This window comes from Centruroides sculpturatus, unplaced genomic scaffold (assembly GCF_000671375.1).
Source record: "Centruroides sculpturatus isolate CEXI.00-Female unplaced genomic scaffold, Cexi_2.0 scaffold1549, whole genome shotgun sequence".
Classification (NCBI taxonomy): Eukaryota; Metazoa; Arthropoda; class Arachnida; order Scorpiones; family Buthidae; genus Centruroides; species Centruroides sculpturatus.
Genome location: NW_019385872.1, coordinates 133,578 through 154,407, shown reverse-complemented (window position 1 = coordinate 154,407; position 20,830 = coordinate 133,578). Strand labels below are relative to the sequence as shown.

At 29.9% G+C, this 20,830-nt stretch overlaps 1 protein-coding gene across 1 annotated transcript in view; it reads left to right on the top strand.

The window, feature by feature from the left end:
* LOC111642662 (GATOR complex protein WDR24-like) overlaps window positions 1-18,660 on the top strand; it is a 34,321-nt gene extending 15,661 nt beyond the window's left edge. Inside the window, exons 6-13 of the mRNA XM_023389032.1 lie at window positions 3,889-4,105; window positions 4,181-4,382; window positions 6,624-6,934; window positions 8,716-8,959; window positions 9,040-9,617; window positions 12,606-12,708; window positions 15,486-15,678; window positions 15,746-18,660. Of these exons, the coding sequence (XP_023244800.1) occupies window positions 3,889-4,105; window positions 4,181-4,382; window positions 6,624-6,934; window positions 8,716-8,959; window positions 9,040-9,617; window positions 12,606-12,708; window positions 15,486-15,678; window positions 15,746-15,881 (1,984 nt within the window). The 3' untranslated portion in view covers window positions 15,882-18,660. The remainder of the gene's footprint in view (window positions 1-3,888; window positions 4,106-4,180; window positions 4,383-6,623; window positions 6,935-8,715; window positions 8,960-9,039; window positions 9,618-12,605; window positions 12,709-15,485; window positions 15,679-15,745) is intronic.
* The last annotated feature ends 2,170 nt before the right edge of the window (window positions 18,661-20,830 follow it).

The window sequence follows — 20,830 nt, the reverse complement described above, 5'->3', positions numbered from 1 at the left end:
GGTCATAAATACTAAAAACTACAGAAAACACATACTCAAAGATACAACACTCACAAATGACACATGCAGAAAATGTCACATCATGCCAGAAACTATACAACACATTACTTCTGGTTGCAAGCTCTTGGCACAGACAGATTATTTATACAGACATAATCAAGTAGCAAATATAATACACCAAGAGCTTGCAAAGAAATACAAATTATTAGACATCACAAACCATACTACAAATACATTCCACAGACAGTATTGGAAAACAACACGCACAAACTGTACTACGACAGAGCCATAATCATAGATAAAACAATTTACCACAACAGACCAGACATCACACTCATTGACAAACACAATAAAACACATTATAGACATATCCATTCCAAACACTCACAATGTACAAAACACATGCACAGAAAAAATTAGCAAGTACACAGAACTCGCCCAGGAAATAAGGCATCTGTGGAGGATGGAAAGGATGCTTATTGTACCTGTTGTTCTCTCCGTGGGTATGATACCACACACACTACACAAAAGCCTAGGGACATTACGATTGAATAGAAATACATACATCACACTATAGAAGGCCACTATATTGAATACATGCCATATTGTTAGGAAATTCCTGAATACAGACACAGACCCTGACATACTTATTTAATTTTAGTTTTTGGTTGCTATGCCTTGACTCTGGTCCAGCATGGTACACAGCCACCGGTGTGAACTGAGTATAACCCACTAAACCCAACATAATAATAAATAAATAAAAATTATAAACCTGCATATAGAGATAAATTTGCATGAAAAAGTTGAAAGTGCTTGTGTTAATAAAAAGTGTTTTAATGCTGATATACAGCAGTAAAACTCACTTTACAATGATATCTACTGGTGGCAACCTATTACATCATTGAACTCAGAAGCAACATCTTGGGGAGAAGACTTCCTCAGGAAGTTAAAAGAATGATCTCCTGACCGAAATTGTTACCCAAAATAAACCACAAAATTTATAAATAATTAAATGTAAGGACAATGACATGACTTAAGGAAGATAACTAGAATTATCAAATGTTAGCCATTTAAGTACCTAAATAGGGTTGAGTTGGTGTAATCATGTAATGTCGCCACAACCACATTATAAGATGATGATGAAGCCAAGATTGAGTGATGTGATGCTAAGGATCAAGCAAAGTTAAAGAAAGGCTTTCAAGTTCCATTGATGACAAAAGTTCTTGGTGATGGTTAGGCGAGTTTATTTAATAAAACTGAATTGTGGATTTTTATATTTCAATTTTCTTTTGCCAGTTTTGTGAACCTAAGTATAAGATGGTTATAATTCAAATTTTAAGTCCCCAATTGTTGGGAAAGTTTATTGTACATATTTGATTTGGATTTGATAAATTAATTTTTTATAGTTTTGAATCTTTTGCTAACTTATTTCATTTTTGTAAATATTCGGGTGTAGACTAATAAATAGATATTTTCATATTACATATAGTAATTATTTCGGGTTTTTGAGTCATTAACAGTGTTTTTGTTACTTATTGCCTGCGTACTCTCCAGGTTTGGCACTAACAGAACCCTCATTTATATAATGCACTGATAGGAAACTATCCAGGCACTCAATAGAACTAGATAAGATGTTACAAATGGAATTTGTCCACTGATCGAGAATAAAAGTACAGACTTTAAATTGGTAAAAACACTTAAGAATGTGTTTGTACCAGAGCATATAAATTTGATATAACTTAAAATTGTTTTCTTTTTCCGAAACTGTTTAATCAAGGATTTTTCATTATTACATATAACTTTAATTTCATATAAACTTTTACTTTATACATAAAATATTTAGAAGTTAGGTTTTAGGTTCTTTTGTTGCCTTTCCTTATAAGAAATAATAAAATTAAAAGCATAAATTCATTATATTGACAATATAACCAAAACACAAATTAGATTTACTACATATGTCTGAAAGTGGAAATCAGAGTAAAAGCAGCTTAGTAAAAGTGTGATGTTTGTTTGATATATGAAATGAGATAAAAGTAATCAAATATTATATGATTAAATTTTTAAGTGATCTTTTTGTAAAACTGCAAAAATCATTATTTGAAATTGAAGGAATGAAATTATAAACAAGCAATTATTTATTGTGACATTGTCACAATGCCAGGCTGCAATTTTTAATCATTTTTTTAATTTATTTAATTTAAAATATTAGCTCTCCACTTCAAATTAGTAGCAGCTTGCCCATGTATATTATACTTTTTCTTTAACAATAGAATCATGCCATTATCTATTAACTCCTTTCAGGGTAAAAATTTTGAATTGAAATAACATGACTTCCAGTTTGCATTAGAAGTTTGTATATAGTTAATCAGTGACTCCAGCCCATAAAGTTTCCATTTCTGGTCTCAGTTTTCATATATCTAACTACATTCTTGAAATTAAGAAAAGAAAGACAGACAGACAATAGTGGGAATTTATAGGTCTATAATTTTTTCAAATTGCAGCAAAATGACATGGGCAGTCAAAAAGTTCATGGAATTGTGGTATATCACCCTAATGGTAAGAGAACAGAAATGCTTACCTAATCATTTTTAAAGTAGACCTTCAGCACACTTGCCTCATTGAGTCTACCAATATTGGAAGTACTGTTGGAAGGCTTTTTTGGAATATTTAGGAGTTTGGCTGTTGCACTTATTGCATTCTTTGACTGTGGATGGTGTAGTGCACCACGAATTCATACTGCCTTGACAGTATGTTACTGGTCATTTCTATATGCAAGTTTTTCAGAAAATGGTGCAACAAGTGGCGAGGAAGAAATTTCTGCACCAAGTCAACTCATCTCTTGTGCGGAAATTTCTTCCTGACAAAAGACTTACCCAAACATTGTACTCACCAGATATCATTATGAGTAACTTTTGGCTTTTTCGTATGCTGAAAATTAGTCCACAACTATGGAGGACATCAAATTGAATGTGATAGCAGAACTCTTGAATATTCCAAAATAAACTTTCCAATATGTTTTCAACAGAGGCAGACTCAATATGGACAAATGTGTGTATGCTTGAAGGTTTCTACTTCAAAGGTGATTAGATAAGTATTTCCATATGTCTTACCATTACAGTGAAGTACCACAATTTCAGGAACTTTTGACTGCCCATGTCATTTATAATTTCATTCTTTCAATTTCAAATAATGATTTTTACAGTTCTACAAAAAGATCACTTAAAAATTTTAAAATATGATATTTGATTACTGTTATCTCATTTCATATATGAGCTAAATAAACATTACATTGACTGCTCATATATCTAACATTTACATATCTTCTTTTGGCCTAAGTTTTCCCCCCTTCAAAATTATGATCCTTTGTTAGAATTTTTTCCACTCAATTTGCAAACTTGAAAATTCCATTTATTGTTGTGCAGTGTATGTTGTAACTTCTATAGCTTTTCCAACTTTTCAACTTAAATATAGTTTTTCCTTTTACTCTTAGATCTGTCATTTAGCTTTCTCTAAGTTTTTCACATTCTTGTTTGGGCTAGTTCATCATTCCCTAATCTTGACACACTTCCATTTTAATCAGTATTATTTTCATATGATCACATATGCTACATCTCCTTGGTTCAGGCAGAATTATCAAAACATAAAAATTAAAAAACCTGTTTGCTTTTTTGAATTCAAAGCTTTGACAAAAATAAATTTTTAGTTTTGAGAATTTGAAATCAGGTTGTACAGTATCCAATTCAAATAAATATGTTATACTCACTATATTTATTTGAATTGGATACTTACTTATATCTTACTAATACGTGTTAGTGAATATTTGTAAAATATTCAAATAAAATCAGTTCTAATTTCTAATAAAATTATATTTTATTTTTATGTATATAGTCAGTCAGAAAGTGTTAGAGATGTACAGTTTACTCCACATCACTACTTCTTTTTTGCTGCTGTTCAAGAAAATGGTAATGTTCAGATTTGGGATCTACGTAGGTCAGATCGTTATGACAGGCAGTTTACGGCACATAATGGACCCATATTTACGTGCGATTGGCATCCAGAAGAGAAAAAATGGTTGGCAACAGCTGGAAGAGATAAATCTATTAAGGTTTAAGATAATCAGTATTTAAATTAATTGTTATAAGTATTTTTAAATATTCTAATTGATTTTATTATTCTGTAGGTTTGGGATTTAAGTGCAAAACCAGTTTTAGATTATTGTATACAAACAATTGCATCTGTTGTGCATGTTAAATGGAGACCACAAAAGAAATTTAATATTGCTAGCAGTAGTCTGTTATTAGATTTTGATGTAAATGTCTGGGATATACGAAGACCTTATATTCCTTTTGCAGCATTTAGTGAGCATAAGGATGTGACTACAGGTATATTTCTTACTTTATTGAGCTTCAGTTCATAGTGCATGAAATTTACTAAAGTCTTACTTTGATTTTATGCCTTTTTTTATTTTTTATTTTTTAATTCTTTCCGCCCTGTGGGCACTAAGAGGGCCTTTTTTTTTTGCAAGCCCATTATGGGTTCGGCCAGGCCCACAAGGGGGCTGCCGGGTGGTGAGGGACGGGGCCCGACATATCCGAACGGACCACCCCCCGAAAAATTCCTGGGGAGTTTTCGACCCGTTCGGATTCGAACCCGGTTCCCCCAGAGCGGTAGGCTGCCACCTTGACCGCTCGGCCATCCGGCTGCTGATTTTATGCCTGGAATATACCAAAAATACTTCAATTTTGTATTATTTCTAATACAAAGAATTTTTAATTTAAATAAATTTTTAATTATTATTTTTAAAAATTTTAAATTATTAAAAAAATATATTAAAAATAATGTGAATTGAGAAAGATAAAGAAAATATCTCTCTTCACATTCTTTAAATACTTTATTATATTTTTCTTTAATTTTTATTGTAAAACACTTAAGGTAAAGCTTCAACTTTTTAGAATAAATACAAAAATTATATTTGAAATTAACATTTTGTAAAGTCTTTTATGCAATCTCAAAATGATATCCATATCTTTCTTGATTATTATATAGATTTTGTTGATAACTTAAACCTACTACTGAACAATGATCTTTTTAATTCATTAAAGTACATTGAGTTAAATTGCAGTTGTGATGTATGTATTCAAATGCTGATGATAATTTTGAATTTGTTCTAAAATTTAGTGAGATGTTAAACATTAAAACAGTTAAAATACATGTTTTATACCTTCTAAGGTACACTGTAGTGTAAAGTAAAATGCTTAATGTAAAAATTGATTGTATTAAGTTATTTTGATGTAAATATAAATGTTGGTGATTAATTTATGAGTTAGTAACTATTTTAAGTTTGAAAACTTTAAAAAAATTATCAAATTTTTATTGCATTTGGGACTCAATGTAACATTAGTCTCGGGATCTGAAATATTGACCCACATTATAAATGAGTCCATGTTCTATTGCAATTTGACAGGTAGATGGAAACCAGCAACTGATTGCTCAACACACGAATAGTTTAAAACACAGGGTAATACACGACAACTTATATAGGATTTTACAAATCAAAACAATAAAATTAAGTCTTTGGTGAAGTAGATACATAACAGTTGGACATAGGTGTTGAACAGATGGAAATTCTTTACCAATACCTAGGCAGAGAGAGCTGTCAGTATGGAATATGTCTATCTTAAACTGCATTGCAACACTTTTAACATTATGACAGTCCTGTCTCCAAATAACTTTGTCTAGCTATCACTGTTAGCAATTGTGTTCATCCTTAAGTTTTGGATATGTGTACATGTGAAGACTCTACTGAAATATTGAACTTTAAGGCATTAAAGATGCATAACAAAACTAATTTGATTGAAGTGCAAGACAAAATTACACACAAAAAGCATGATATCAAAATTGGGATCCAGCTTTCTTACTTCATTGTAAATGATACTATGTTCTATCAAGTCCCAAGTGTATTAATAATTAAACTTCATTATTAAAACATACATAACAAGATGCTTTCTGTAATATATGAAACTAGCTGTTACCCGTGGCTTCACCCACGTGGAATTTGCAGTTTGATAGAAATAACCCTCTCTTGGTACTTCACTAAGATTCTCAATCATTAGTTGTTACTATAAAAACAAAAATTCGCATCTAAAATAGTACAGTAGAAGCCATTCTTCAGGTTAAGCCTTAATCCTCTCCCTCTCCCTGTCGGGGAATTTCAAAAAATCTCTTCTTAATGGGCATTTTCATGATGTACCCTAACTGTGTACCAAATTTCACCTATTCAGGTTTAGTGGTTTGCTCTGGGCGATGATGAATCAATCAGTCAGTCAGTCAGGACATGTAATTTTATATATTTAGATTATCTAAACAATTTGCATCTTAAACTAATTGTAAAATTAATATATTAAGTATATTATTTTTATGTTTTATATTAATTGTATTTTATACTATTGTAAAAACATAGTTTGATGATAATATGTCAGTTATAATGTAAATATTAATATGCTGTGTTAATATTTTTATACTAGTATATTTTCTACTTATGGTTTAATGATGACAAAATTAATTTACACAGTGCATATTTTCATTTGGCATTACAGGTTTATGGATTGTTTATATATTTACAGGTTTTGTTTGGCGGCAAGATCCACAAATACTTCTTTCTACAAGTAAAGACTGTACTCTTTATCAGCATGTTTTTAGAGATGCTAAAAGACCAGCAGATCAAGCTACACCCATTGGTCTTGACATAAATAATTTTGGTGACATTTCATTTGCTGCAAGTGAAAGAATTATTGATGATGGCAGTGCCTCGATTAAAGGATCTAATTATTCTTCTACTAAGTTACCTGTATTTTTCCGTAAAGTTCCAAATCCAGCTGATCAGTTTCGATCTGCCCTCAGTTCAATGTTATATTTCAAAAATAGTAAAAATGAGGTAACAATAGTCTATTTAAAATATTTTAAGTGAAGAGGTCAGTTCAAGAGAGAGCTAATTCCACAAAACCAGTCAGGTTTTGAGTTATCAGTGATTTTGTTCATTGTGCATGCATCCCCATTGTTCATACAATAGGAATATACTTAAATGCTTAATTGTGAGCTGTCACAAGCATTCAAAGTCAAATACTTTGATGGTAGCACAGTATTTTTTTTGTATATCTTGAAACACAAATCTATGACTTACATTCTTCTTGAACAGACATCTTCAAATATTTTGATATATAAGTATATTAAGAAAAAATATTTTAATATGGTATAGTATTGTGATATTCTGTATAACAATATCACAGTTACATTTAGAAATTGTAATATTGGATTTAAACTTACCTAAATTAGCATTTCCCAAACTTGGATCCTTCTGACCAGTTTGAGAGGACCCACAAAACGTTTAGATTGTATCTAGTAACGTGCATTTATTTTTCTAGCAAGATGCTGATAGAATCATAATGAGTGTTGTCTTAGAGCATTACTTATTTTTGATATGATTAGTGCGTATACAAGTGCAGTGATATATCTATGGAAAGAATGGAAATTTCACCCCTTTTCAAACATTTGATGCCCATCCCATACCATGATATTACAGTATGGATGGGTCTACTTTTTAGATAACTTTACTGTAATACCAGCTGAAAAATACAAGTCATACTTATTAATCTTTTAATTAACAAATTATGGCACTACATAAAAATAAGTGCTTATAAAACAGTTATTAACTAATATTCTTGAGTCTCTTAACATTAAAATTAATCTAGCTAAGTCCATGGCTATGTGCTAAGCACTAGTATGTAATCCTACTATGTATCTGTTCCTCATATCTAATCATCTAGTTACTTATGTCAAAATGATTCTCAATCTTGGAGTTATATTAACTAGATGTCTTACCACATCAGCAGAATTATTAAAAATCTTGCCATCAGATGAGGCCACTGCCATCGCATCTGTAACTAATCAGTTCTCACATCTTTTTTCTTTTTCTTTTTTTTTTAAAGGATGTAGCCAATGAACTATTAAGATATTTTTTAAGAATAAACTACATTGTCTTTTTGGCATTAAAGTCATTTACTTGAAAAGTTTTTAATATTGAAAGACAGTGTAGCTTATTCTTAATCTAAGTTTGGCATTGTTAGTGAGTACATTTTAAAATGATTTTTATTCTTTTTAATAAATTTATGAAAAAGTTTTCTTTTATTATTAAAGGATAGTTTGTCAAATTGTATTAGAAACTGCTCAGTGGATCCAGGACACGAGTCCTATCTGCCATATCAAACACAGAAACACATGAGAGAAACACAGTGGCATATCTATGCCACTGTGTTTCTCTCATCGTGTGCATTCAACACACAATATGCATATGCATGTTAACATATGTTAGCATATGCATGTTAACATATATATAGACTTATGCATATATTTGGAGTGCCCACAAACCTTTAAAAGGTCCATAGATCTCAGTAGTTTTGGAACAGATCTAAATTTTTGGATTTTCAAGATTAAGAGGTTTTTCAATTTGCCGAAATATTCAAGATTAAAAGTATTTCTGACTTGATGAGAGTGAAAACTTGTTTACTTTATTAGTTCAAACTTAAGCAAAGAAAGTAAGAACTGTGAAGTCATATTAATAACATGTTAGTCTTCAAATTAAATATTTTTGACAGATAATTTAATTTTTTTTTCTTGCCTTTTACAATAATAATTAAGAGAGAAATTTTTCTAAAATAGTTTTTGTCAATGGATTGGTTTGTTGAAAGTGCCCGTAAATATAAATTGTCAGGCAAACCCATTGAAGAATTGTGCGACCATAATGCTGAAGTAGCATCGAAATTATGCCGATTTCATATTAGTCAAACATGGCAAATTCTGAAAATATTATATAACAGTGGATCATCATTTGTGCCAGATTATTCTCAGGCATCGACAGGAATTGGAATTACATCAGAATCTCTGAGAAATGAAGTTGATAGAGGTATGCAAAAATTTTAATGTAATAAAATAGTTAAAATTTATTGATAGTTCTAAAAATTTCAAAATTTATATATATTATAGTCATAGATGATGGAAATAATAATCGTTCTAGTAGACATAATAGTGGAAACAATCTTAGAAACAGACATCAGAGTGGTAATAAGAATACCACTCGTCTTGTTAGCAATGCGGGTACTTCTGCACATAATGCTGCAGATCGTAGCATTGCTGACATATCGGGACCTACTGAGGATGATTCACAATCTTCTGAAACCGACCACGAAAATACCTTAACCAATATAGCAAGTGGAATGGCATCCACTCAAGATTTCTTTTTTGGAGATGGAACGATGGACAATTTAATTGGTTTAGATTATAATACAATGAATACAATAGACAATTTACAAGATTGGACTCTACCTCACGAAGTTTTTCATCCTCGGCATCCCATCAAAGATTGTTCCCCTCCACCTGAAATAACTAACGCACCAAGTTCTCCAACTTCAGATAGTGAAGATGAGACTAAAATAGATAACTTTATTGGAAGTAGTGATATAAATAAACATTCTTCTGTTATAACAATATATTCGGTACCTTCTTTTCCTTTCTGGAATTTTGAAGAAACAGTTATTGATGCATTACATTTTTATGCTAATCAGGTAAGGTTTTTATTATTATTTTCTGATAATTAAATGATATTTTAACTTTCACTTGAAATAATTTTTGACATTTTAAGGTAATATAATTGTACTGCTATAGATTCCACAGCTTTCACAGTAAAAACCAATGCACACAAACCTAAAAATTAAAATGATGATGATTGTCATTAACAGACTCAACCAATCATCTCTGATGATTGTGAAGACAGGCCAGATGATTTGGCAAAACTAGTTATTAACGTTCATTGTTTTAATTGTGGCTTTTGTTCATTGGCTTTGAGTTTTAAATTAATTTTTGTTTCTTTATTTAATTTTAGTATAGTGAGTTTTCACTTAACATTGTTGATAGATTCTTGGAAACTGTGACATTAAGCAAAACAATATATAACAAAACCAATTTTCCAACAAATTACACAACATAATCTAAATATTTTCTAGCTAAATATACTTTCTTTAGCTCATAAATTGCAGAAAACAAGCAAATCTACAAAATTAAATTTAACAGCAGTTTCCAAAGAATATTTAAGTAATAATTGTATTGATAAACATATTTGTAATGAAAAATATATTTTACTAAAGGAACAACATTGTATTACTATTATGGAAATTAATGAACATATCACAGTTAACATTGTTTATTGGAAACTATATAAAACTAACTAAACATTAGAAAGATTCATAATAAAAATAACCATAATAATAATATAAAAATTTAATAAACAAGTTATATTTTGACAAAATAGTTACAAATATGATGCTAAGGAGTCTGAATAAATCAGCAATATGGTTTTATTATAATCATAACTTTTAATATTATAAATTGTTAAAAGTTTGAATTTGAATACTGTTGAATTTGACTTTTCATCTCATTCTTCTAAAAAAATTTAGGCAGAAAAGTAAATAATAGAGTGGAATTCTAAATGTCAAAAGTAATCACTATGATTCTTTTGTAAATCTCTCTCATTAACTGTTTATAGAAATATCTTGGGGCTGTAATTTAAATAAATTTTAAAGATGCATATGTTTCTTTAAATTTTTTGAATTCTGTTGTATGTTTTTGTTTTGTTTAAACAATAAATTTTGCTTTGTGTAATAAAGTATAACAATTTTTTAAACTATATTCCATGTTATTGGAATAATAATATTAATAACTTAAATAACATTAATGATTAGTGTGGCAACAAAATATTTTAAAGAAGAATTTAATGTATTATTTTTGAAAAAAAAAAAATCATTGTGAAAACTAAAATTTATTTGTATGCACACAAATATTCATTATTTATTTTCCATTGTAATTTATTACAATATAAATATTACTTTTGAATTTATATATCATTTTCAACAAAACTATAAGAATGGAAAATTATTTCTAAATTTTTATTTCTGTTTTTGCATAAATTTGATGCATAGGTTCAATCTAATATACTGTAAAATTATACAGATCTTGACAGAATATCATTTACATTGCAATATCAAAGTAATAATTCAACAAATTTGTTTTAATTGTTAAAAGTTTAATTAATGGAAATTTGGCCTGAACAATCAATGACAGTTGTCTTATCATTGATTGTTTAGGTTGTTGGTGGTGCTGAGATCACCCACATCATTGATGATGTTATTTAAATTAGATTTCACTGTGCAAGCAGGAAAGATACTACTACTGTTCTTTGGTGTGCACTGCAGTTTGATTTAAATTCAACATTTAAATCAAATTAATTAATAAAACCCACATTAATTGACATTCAAGTAATATAAATGGCATGCAAGAATTTTTATTTTTCATTTTCAATAATTACATGACATATTTCAGCTAATTGTTAACAAACAAAAATGAAATTTGATTTATATTCTTATATAAATTTTAATCTTTCAAAATTAGAGTTAACTGTATTATTTATTATAAATAAATAAATAAATAGAAATATAATTTCTATTTATTTATTTATTTATAATAAGTTCATAATTGGTAATGATTTAAAGTGCATTCCAAATAATTATCAACATATGTTGTTTTAAAATTAAAAAAGAACTGTCAGTTATATTAATTTAACTAGATAAAAACAACCAATGTTGTTTTTAACTATGTTTATTATATGAATTAAATGCTACAAAAAATTTGCTTATTGTTGACTTACCTTCATTTAATCTTCAACAGTTTCAGTTTGGGAAATGCTTTCAACTGTCCAGCCATCAATTTTGCCTTTTTCAGTCACTTAAATTGCACTTTTTATCCATAGTAACAAACAACTTTTCAATCTTCAAATGTATCAAATATTTTTATATGCTTACACAGAAGTAATACGAATATGCAAACTGATTTACATTTCCTACAAGGTGTTTTTTGGAAACAGTTGATAATTTTTTGGGTAGGTAAAAATTTCACTTTGCCAATTAAAAAAAAAAAATGGAATTTACAACTTTGTAGCATTTAATTCATGTGATAAACATGATTAAAAACAACATTGGTTTTTATCTAGTTAATATAACTGATAGTTTTTTTAATTTTAAAATGAGCAAAAATGATTGTGACATTATCACATTGCCTGGCTGCAATTTTTACTCATATTTTTAATTTATTTAATTTAAAATATATACTCTCGATCTCAAATTAGTAGTGTCTTGCCCCTGTACATCATACTTTTCCTGATAACAATAGAGTTGTACTGGTCATCTAACTCCATTGTGGAGAAAATATTTGACTTGAAATCGTGACTTCCTGTCTACACCATTAGTTTGTATATAGTTAATTGGGACCTCCTGCCTCAATCTTTCCATATTTGATCTTGACTTTCCTCTATCTAACACCATTCTTGAGATTAAAGAATGGTGTTAGATAGACTGACAGTGGGAATTTATAGGTCTATAATTTTTTTAAATTGCAGCCTAACAACATATGTTGATAATTATTTGGGATGCACCTTATTATTAAAAACAGAATTTCTAAGAATGTTTGTTTTCATAAGATGTTAATATATTTAATTTTTTTAGGGAGATGTACAGATGGCTGTGTCCATTTTATTAGTATTAGGAAATAGATTGGATGGATGCATCAATGAAACTCTGGTTGAAAATTGGATAATTTCTTATATAGGTAAAATATCTTTTATTAATTTTTATATTTTGTTTTTTTAAAGAAAAAAGAAACTATAAATAAACTTTTTCCTATAAAACCTAAGTAATAATTCCACTAATCTAAACAATCTTGTACAATAATTAATTTAGAATTAACAAGAGTGCATTGTATACTATATTACTTTGAATGTAAGATACAATTTTTTTCTTGTGTTTCCAATCACAAACTTAAGAGTGCAATCTAAACTCAATCTTCTTAATTCTGGACAATCATTTTTTAAAAGTATTTTAGATAATGAAAAGATTTTAATAATTTCTGTTAAATAAATAAATACAGTAAAATAAATTAGAATTATTTTATTTATTTTGAATACAATCAGTAAAATCCATTTAGACTTGAGATGACCATCCCCATATACAACAACTCAAAAATAAATAAATTATTGTTTACAATCATAACAAATACTTCTTAATTATATTTACTTCTAATTATCATTTTTCTGCATCATCTCACAATGTTTTCATTCTTATAGCTTGCCATAATCTTCTCTTGACCTGATAGTCTTCAAAGACTATCTTATGATCAACAATTGTTTATATTGTAACAATACTTATATTGTGCATTATCACTTGAGTATCTGCAGAGCAGCATCATGTTACAACCATCTTTTATATATGAGAACATGTATTTGCTCATGTATAAATGATGAAATTGTGCATAGTTTTTCCTGCCTTCTATGTGTGTTTCTGTGAAACCTTTCCTACTAATTTGATGATGCTCTGCTATTTACTTGTACTTCTGGTCCATATAGACCTTTGCTTGTTGCTATTGAATCTCTATGCCTTAGTTATTCATCATTCCTACTATAGTGAAGAAAAGAAGAGAGTTGACTTTATTTTCAAGAATGAAAATAATTTAAAAAATAATAATTATTTTAGTATGCAATGTAAAGTACTATATTATTTTTCCCGACTTTCCAACGATTATCGACACTACTGTGTGCCGGAAATAGCCGTTCCCTAACGGGTACTTTACGCGGATTCGCGTTAGTGTGCCAGGCCTGGACTTTAAGCGTGCACCGAATTAAATAATGACAAAGTTTGTCAATAACAAAATCAAATATTTAATTAAACTTCTAGTAATAAACTATATACAGTATTTAGTAAAAATCAAACAATAATTTATTCAATGAAATTCAACAAGAATCAATCCGACAAACTCAAATCAATCTATTTCTAACTTAATTCTATTCCCCTTTGGAATTCGACAAAATCAAAGAATTAACTTATAAACAATAATTCTTATAAATTAAAGATCCTAATCGTCACCTCAATATACTAGGAACCTATTTCCTCAAACTCTCAAGACTTTCTATAATCGTCGATCCACAAATCGAATAACTTCAAAATCCTATCGGACACCTCTCTCGTTCACTGCTACGAAGCTCACCAAAGCTCGTTGCTATCAGGAATTCACCTCGTTCGTTTTCACTTGAGTTAGAGGCTTTATAGTGTGAGGTGACGTCACAATTCTGAATGAGCTCACTCTCCTCATTTACATACTTATCTGTAACATTAAATTTTTCTTGTTTATCTGGCAGATTATTTTCCGACAATACTTCGCTAACCTTTTACATTATTCTTTTTAACAATTATCGGGATGCTTTATTCTTTTAAGGTTTAGCGATTCCTAACTGGGTTGTGGGGTCTTCCCCCCCCTTTTTCTCGGTGCGGACTTACTTTTTTCCGCTTGGGAAGCACAAGTGTGCGCGAGTTTTTCTACGGCGCTTTTCTTTCGTTGGTGAGTTGGTTTTTCTTCTATTTTTAAGTTACTAAGGTGAATGGTGAGGAAACCTTCGTCTTAACTAAACATAAGCCCCAAACAAAATATAATGAAAGCAAAATAAAAGTAAAATAAAAATAAAGCTCAGACTTGGTTCCTTACACCAACTCTACTAAGTTTTATTTTGTGAGAATTTCAATTATAACTGTTAGGAATTGCATATTAAGGAGTAAACTTTGTGAAGAGAGGATTTGTCATTTTGAGTTTGTTCCTCTTACAGGACATCCATTAATTTTGATCAGCTTGGACATAGTTAAACTACATCAAAAATGAACAGATACATGTTTGAGCTTTTTGTCCAAAGTGCTTTGCAGATATTTTTGATGTTTAAAAATTCAAATATTTGTAGTGTGTAGTTGTATGTATGTAGTCATGATGGAAGACATATTTGAGGGTGCTTCATAGCATGATTTGATAAGCTATAGTTTTGGTTATTAATCCACAGTTTTTTTTATATATGTGTGTGTGTTACTTATATAACTTTCACCTAATAAAAAATAACATAATTTTTGTATTTGCATATTTAAAAAATATTTATATAAATAATCAGACAGAAATGACATATTTTCCAAACATTTTAATTTTTAAATGTGCTTATTATGATGGCTTACAATTTGTCAGATGATGCATATCATGAGAACATATAAAACGTAACATTTGAATTGTCTTATTTCTTGAATGGGCAGAAAAACCTATTTTGTTTATGTTGTAAAATGTTTCATTGTATATTTAGTTTCAATATAAACTATGATGTTAAGTGTAACATACCTGTATATCAGAGCAAATGTTTTTATAAGTTTGAATTATCGGTATTATTGACTTGTATATCTCGCATTTGTTTACACATATGTTTCAAATCATGAATTTAAACAATATTTTGAGATTAATTTGATTAAATTGACAATTTTTAAATTAATAACAATTTAAGTAATCATTTTAACTATGTTTGATAGAACTTCTTAGTCGATTCAAACTGTGGAATATTGCAAATGAAGTAATCAATTTAAGTAGTCTGTCGGCAATCAATACACTAAACCAGCAGTCTACGACAATACGTTCTCTCTGCGGGAAATGCCGTCAGCCTTTGGGACACGTCGGTTGGGAGTGCACTCGCTGCAACATCATGCCGGCACCTTGTAGCATATGGCAAGTATTTGTAATTTTATCAAAGTTTTGATCAACAGGAATGTAATTGTAAATTTTTTGTTTTCAGTCACCAGATAGTGAGAGGCCTCTATGTTTGGTGTCAAGGTTGTTGTCATGGTGGGCATCAGAAACACATGGAGAAATGGTTTCAAAACCATCGAGAGTGTCCCACTGGATGTGGACATTTGTGTGAATATGTTTAAATTCATCAATTATAAAAATTCAGGTAGAACAAGTCAAGAGATGAGTAAAGAATTAGAATATAGATATTTAAATTACATTTTTAATCATAATAAAAAAATATCATATTTCAAAAACATATTTTTGAAAACAGATTCACAAAATGAAGTTTTTTGTATTCCAAAATGCAATATTGCAATTTTGGCAAAACTGTGTTAAAAATGATTATGTAAATTTAATTGTTAAAAAATTTTTCTACATAATATAATAAACTCTTATCTTCATAGTTGATGTTCCATTTCAAGTGATAAATTGAGTCATGTTTTATGTATTATATTAATTGTGATATATATTTATCCACATTTTACTATAAGAAATGGATAGAATGAAAATTAAAGTATTTGGTATGATTAGACTTTTTTTTTTGAGATATTCAGATTATGCCACACTTCATAAAGGAGAAGTTGAAGGGAAATCCACAAAAAAAGGAAGACCTTTGTACAGCTGGCTGTGCAAACAGCCAGCTGTGGAAAGAAAAATGTAAGAGAAGTAACATAGGTTGATAAGAAAAAGATTTATAAGTATTTTGTTTTTATTTAAATAATTAAATGGTAATCAAATACTTCTTATCGGGCTACAGTGAGGTTAATTATAAGATATGAAGCAATTTTGACTAAAGGTTAAGTCACCATCTCACATTAAAATTAATAATTAGTAATATTTATTGGGTTTATTGTATATCATGTAACAATTAAATAGTATGTGTAACTAGATTCATTTGAATAACTTTAATAGCATTTAAAATTGAAGAAGGAACATAAAAATAAAACCACTGAATGCTGGTGGTTGTGGGTTCGCGCCTGGCCAATGGGCCAGTCACGTGGAGTTTTGCAGATTTTCTTCATGTTAGTAACACCTAAACGGGCCAGTTTCCCATAGACATACCTACCGGGAGGCATCCCAGTTGCAGATTGCCCACATGTCCCATTCAATAAACCAAACCAAACCCAAATTTTGCACTCCAGCAGACAAAGAGATATCAAATTTCATCTACCAAAGATTAATGAAATGAAATTTAAGGGTTTTTTTTTTAATAATAATTTTAATACAGTATATAAAAAAGAAATTTTAGCCAATTTTCAATTGTAATCCAACCTCAAAAAACGTCAACGCTTGGCAAAGCGATAGGATAGTGCTGTACACGTAATGAATTTGAATTGGGCAATTATCTTCAGCATTATTGGTTGATCAGAAACCAATATAAATTATTTTCATGAACATAATCAGATAGAGGATTTTATAGGCTTACTTCTTGACTCTCTTCCCTGTGGGCACTAAAATTACCCTTTTTTAGTGAGCCCATTGTGGATTGGCCAGTCCCATACTGGAACGACCGGGCAGGGATGGATGGGACCCGACATATCTCGATGGATTATCATAAAGTTCTTGGGATTTTTCGACCCGTCTGGATTCTATCCCAGATCCCCATCTTAATTAACCACCCGCCAAGGAATTTACAGATTGTAAAATTTGAATCTGAAGGCATTCGTCTCAAAAGATCCAGTGGCCCGTAATTCTAGGAGAAAGATCTTGCTCCATAAACTAATTATTAAAAAAAAGCTTAAGTGAAAAATCGAAACCCTTAAGGGAAAATGATATGAAATTTACTGGACAATGCAATTAATATACAGAATTCTTAGGAAAGGCCGTACATATTCTATAACTTTTAAATCGGCATTTATAGGAAAGTGATCATGCACAGACTATTAAAACCCTTAACTGATGATGTGGGTCTATTGGACCCATGTCACATTTTTGATGCCGCTTATCAGCCGCTGTGTTCATTTTAACAGCAGATGCGCTTCAGTGGCTTCATCAAATCCAGTGATTAAACATGACTTTGTAATTGGACTTTCACGTTGTTACAAAAAAGTCAAATTACAAAGTGAAAGGTCGTTTAATTAGTACAAAACGGTACTTGGTTTAGCATAAACAGGAATGAGCAGAAAAGTCTAAGAAATCAGCGAACATTTATGCACAAAACAACACAAAAAAAATTTATGTAGCACAAGTACCCGGAAGATGATGAGGGACATATCCGAAACGGACCCCTCACGTAAACTCACCTAGATTTGACTCCGGATCCCCAGGGAGGCCATTTGACTATCTCATCATCATCATAAAAATCATTAAGGAAAGAGAAAAAATATTCCCAAGTATGTTTGTAGAAGGGAGGTTTTCTTTTTAAGTTGGTAATGAATCTACTGGAATAACTCGAAGAATACACATACTACAAAAAAACCATTGAAATAAAAATGTCAGACTTCAAGGGAGCCACAAGAGTTTCGATTAAACCAAATAATATACTAAATGGAGGGATTAAAGTGCTACAAAATTATCTCCTAAACTGAGCATCTCGGGACACTAGTTTTTCCTAATTACACTTGTTTCTTGATGTTCTATCTCCACGTGTGTGGAGAGGGGAGGATAGCCAGGGATTTTCTCCATGCACGAAGAAAACTCGGGTCCTCAGTGGTTCCCAATCCTACAGAATTAATGTTGCTTTTACTAACAAAAAAAAAACTTTAAGACTTTTTAATTACTAAAGAAAATTCTATATATTTTATTTTTTTAAAAATGGCTCTATATCTGGACCCTTACAAGGTATCTACGGCCCTGTATATCACCTCTGGAAGTTTGGCTAGTTTTTATCGTTAACACACTATCAACCTAATCTTATTTTTATAAGTATTTCGCTGAATAATAATTAATTCTTTTTAAAAAGTTAATCAGAACGAAGTTTATTCAATTTACTTTTAATTAATCAATTTAATAGAATAGAATTCAATTAAGATTAAAATTTAATTGTGTTTTGTACTTAATTTATTTTGTATTGAGTAACATTTGAATTCATGATTTAAAAAAGAATTAATTTCAGAAATCAAAACTAATTTTGAATGTTTATAAAATATATAATGAAATGTGTGTATAAGGTAGTAATTTGTCTTTTGGGCTATTCTTCATATTCATCAATGTGTGTTAAATTAGTCCTGAGTTACTTGAGTACTAATACAGCGTGTCACGTGGTATTCATTGAGACATTCATTGACCCCTCGAGACCACGTGTCGCTGCTCATAAACACACTGATCTCATCGCAAAACGTCTATAATAATTAATCCTCATAAGCCCAATATTTTGATATTTTTATGAACACTGAGAATGAATATTGCTTAAAAAAATGTGCTTCGCGATTATATTAAATCATAGATGTTATCATTTATCATTTAACACGGCGGCATTTACCGGTACATTATATATAAGTTAGGTTTTTTTCTCTCTTATTTTAATTGGTGATTCCTTATATTTCTCTATTATGTTGAATTCAGATACAATTGGTGGTCTACCAATTTGGAAATACATTTCTATAATGTATTTTAAGAGAAAGCATTGATCACATGTCCTACTAATTAGACTTTGCGCTGCTTTAATATTATTAATATATTTATTAGATGTAAAATAAATATAGAGAAATAAGCATTTTAATGTAATGATTCGCTGGTTTTGTAATAAATTGAAATTTGTTTAAACAGAAATAAAATCTTTGATTACAACCGAAAACGATTATGTAATTGATGGAATGGATGATCACGAATTACCTTGTTTTTCTTATTTTATTTTCAGAAATTTTCGTAATTTTTTCGTTTACTGAATAGATAAATAATTTATCTCGGATTAAGAATCATAAAAATACGTAGGAATGTTATGTAATATGAATATGATATCTGTACACGTGACCTACTAATTATAGATCTTGTTAGAAATCAAAAATAAATCAGTCGATTCAATTTTTTTATTGTTAAATCTTAAATTGCAAATATTTTATCCCTTCAAGACACTATTGCCACCCTTCTAGGCATGGCTGGATTAACCATTAAGCAAAATAAGTACGTGCTTAGGGTATCGAACAGGGGAGTACATTGAGGCACATGTCCCTCCTCCCCTTTTCCTAATTCCCAAGTTAGTTCCAAATTCCATTATCAACAACAACAGAAAATTCATGACTTCTAGCCTATTCTGAAAATATAAACGAAAATAATGAACAATATTTGTCCACTGTATCTTGCAACTTTGTCCTATATTGACCAAAACCACAATTCCTTATTTTCAAGATCGAGTTAGCTCCTAGTGCAACCAACACTACCTTATGGAAGAGCTGATCCGACGTTGAATCATAGAGTTTGAAGCTTCTTGTATAATTTACGATGCCTTATTTTAGTCAGCGGGTGTGGCTAGCATCAAGAAAAGGTGAGCACAACAGAAAATTTTTATTTTCTGATTTACCATGAATTATATGGTGCAAAACTGCAACTGGTGCAACTGAAGAAGGATCCACAAAAAGGGACCTTTACAATAAATGAAAAAATTAATTCGCTGGCGACATTCATTTTGATTATGTTTCTTTATTATTTATATTTTCAATTACATATACAGGTACCAACTCTTTTAAGTGATTAGTTCTTCTAAAAGTCTTTATCCGGCCCTGCTTGTAGGACCATATGGTCTACCATTGTTATACTAAAAATCCCTTCAACTACAGATGGAGGACGACTTTTCATATGATTTGACTTTTCAAAGTTGTCCTTATTCAAGTTTGTCTAGCTATAATCAAAAATTAGCACTGTTTTCTAGAAGAAACTTTATAATCTACATATTATATTAGTTAAATAGTTTAATTTTGCTCAAATTCAGTGTTTTTCAACCTTTTTCTAATACTGGTAACCCCTACTTGGGAAGTTTTTCTTGTGGCACATCTAGAGTATCTGGCAGAAATAAAATCCTTAAATTTCAATATTTGCTCAGTACTCAATACAGTTTTTTTTTTATTAATTGTATAATAACCTTATTCTTGGAAATATTCTTCAATAGAGTGAAATGGATGATTTGTGAGAAATGCAAATAGCCTTGTTAATC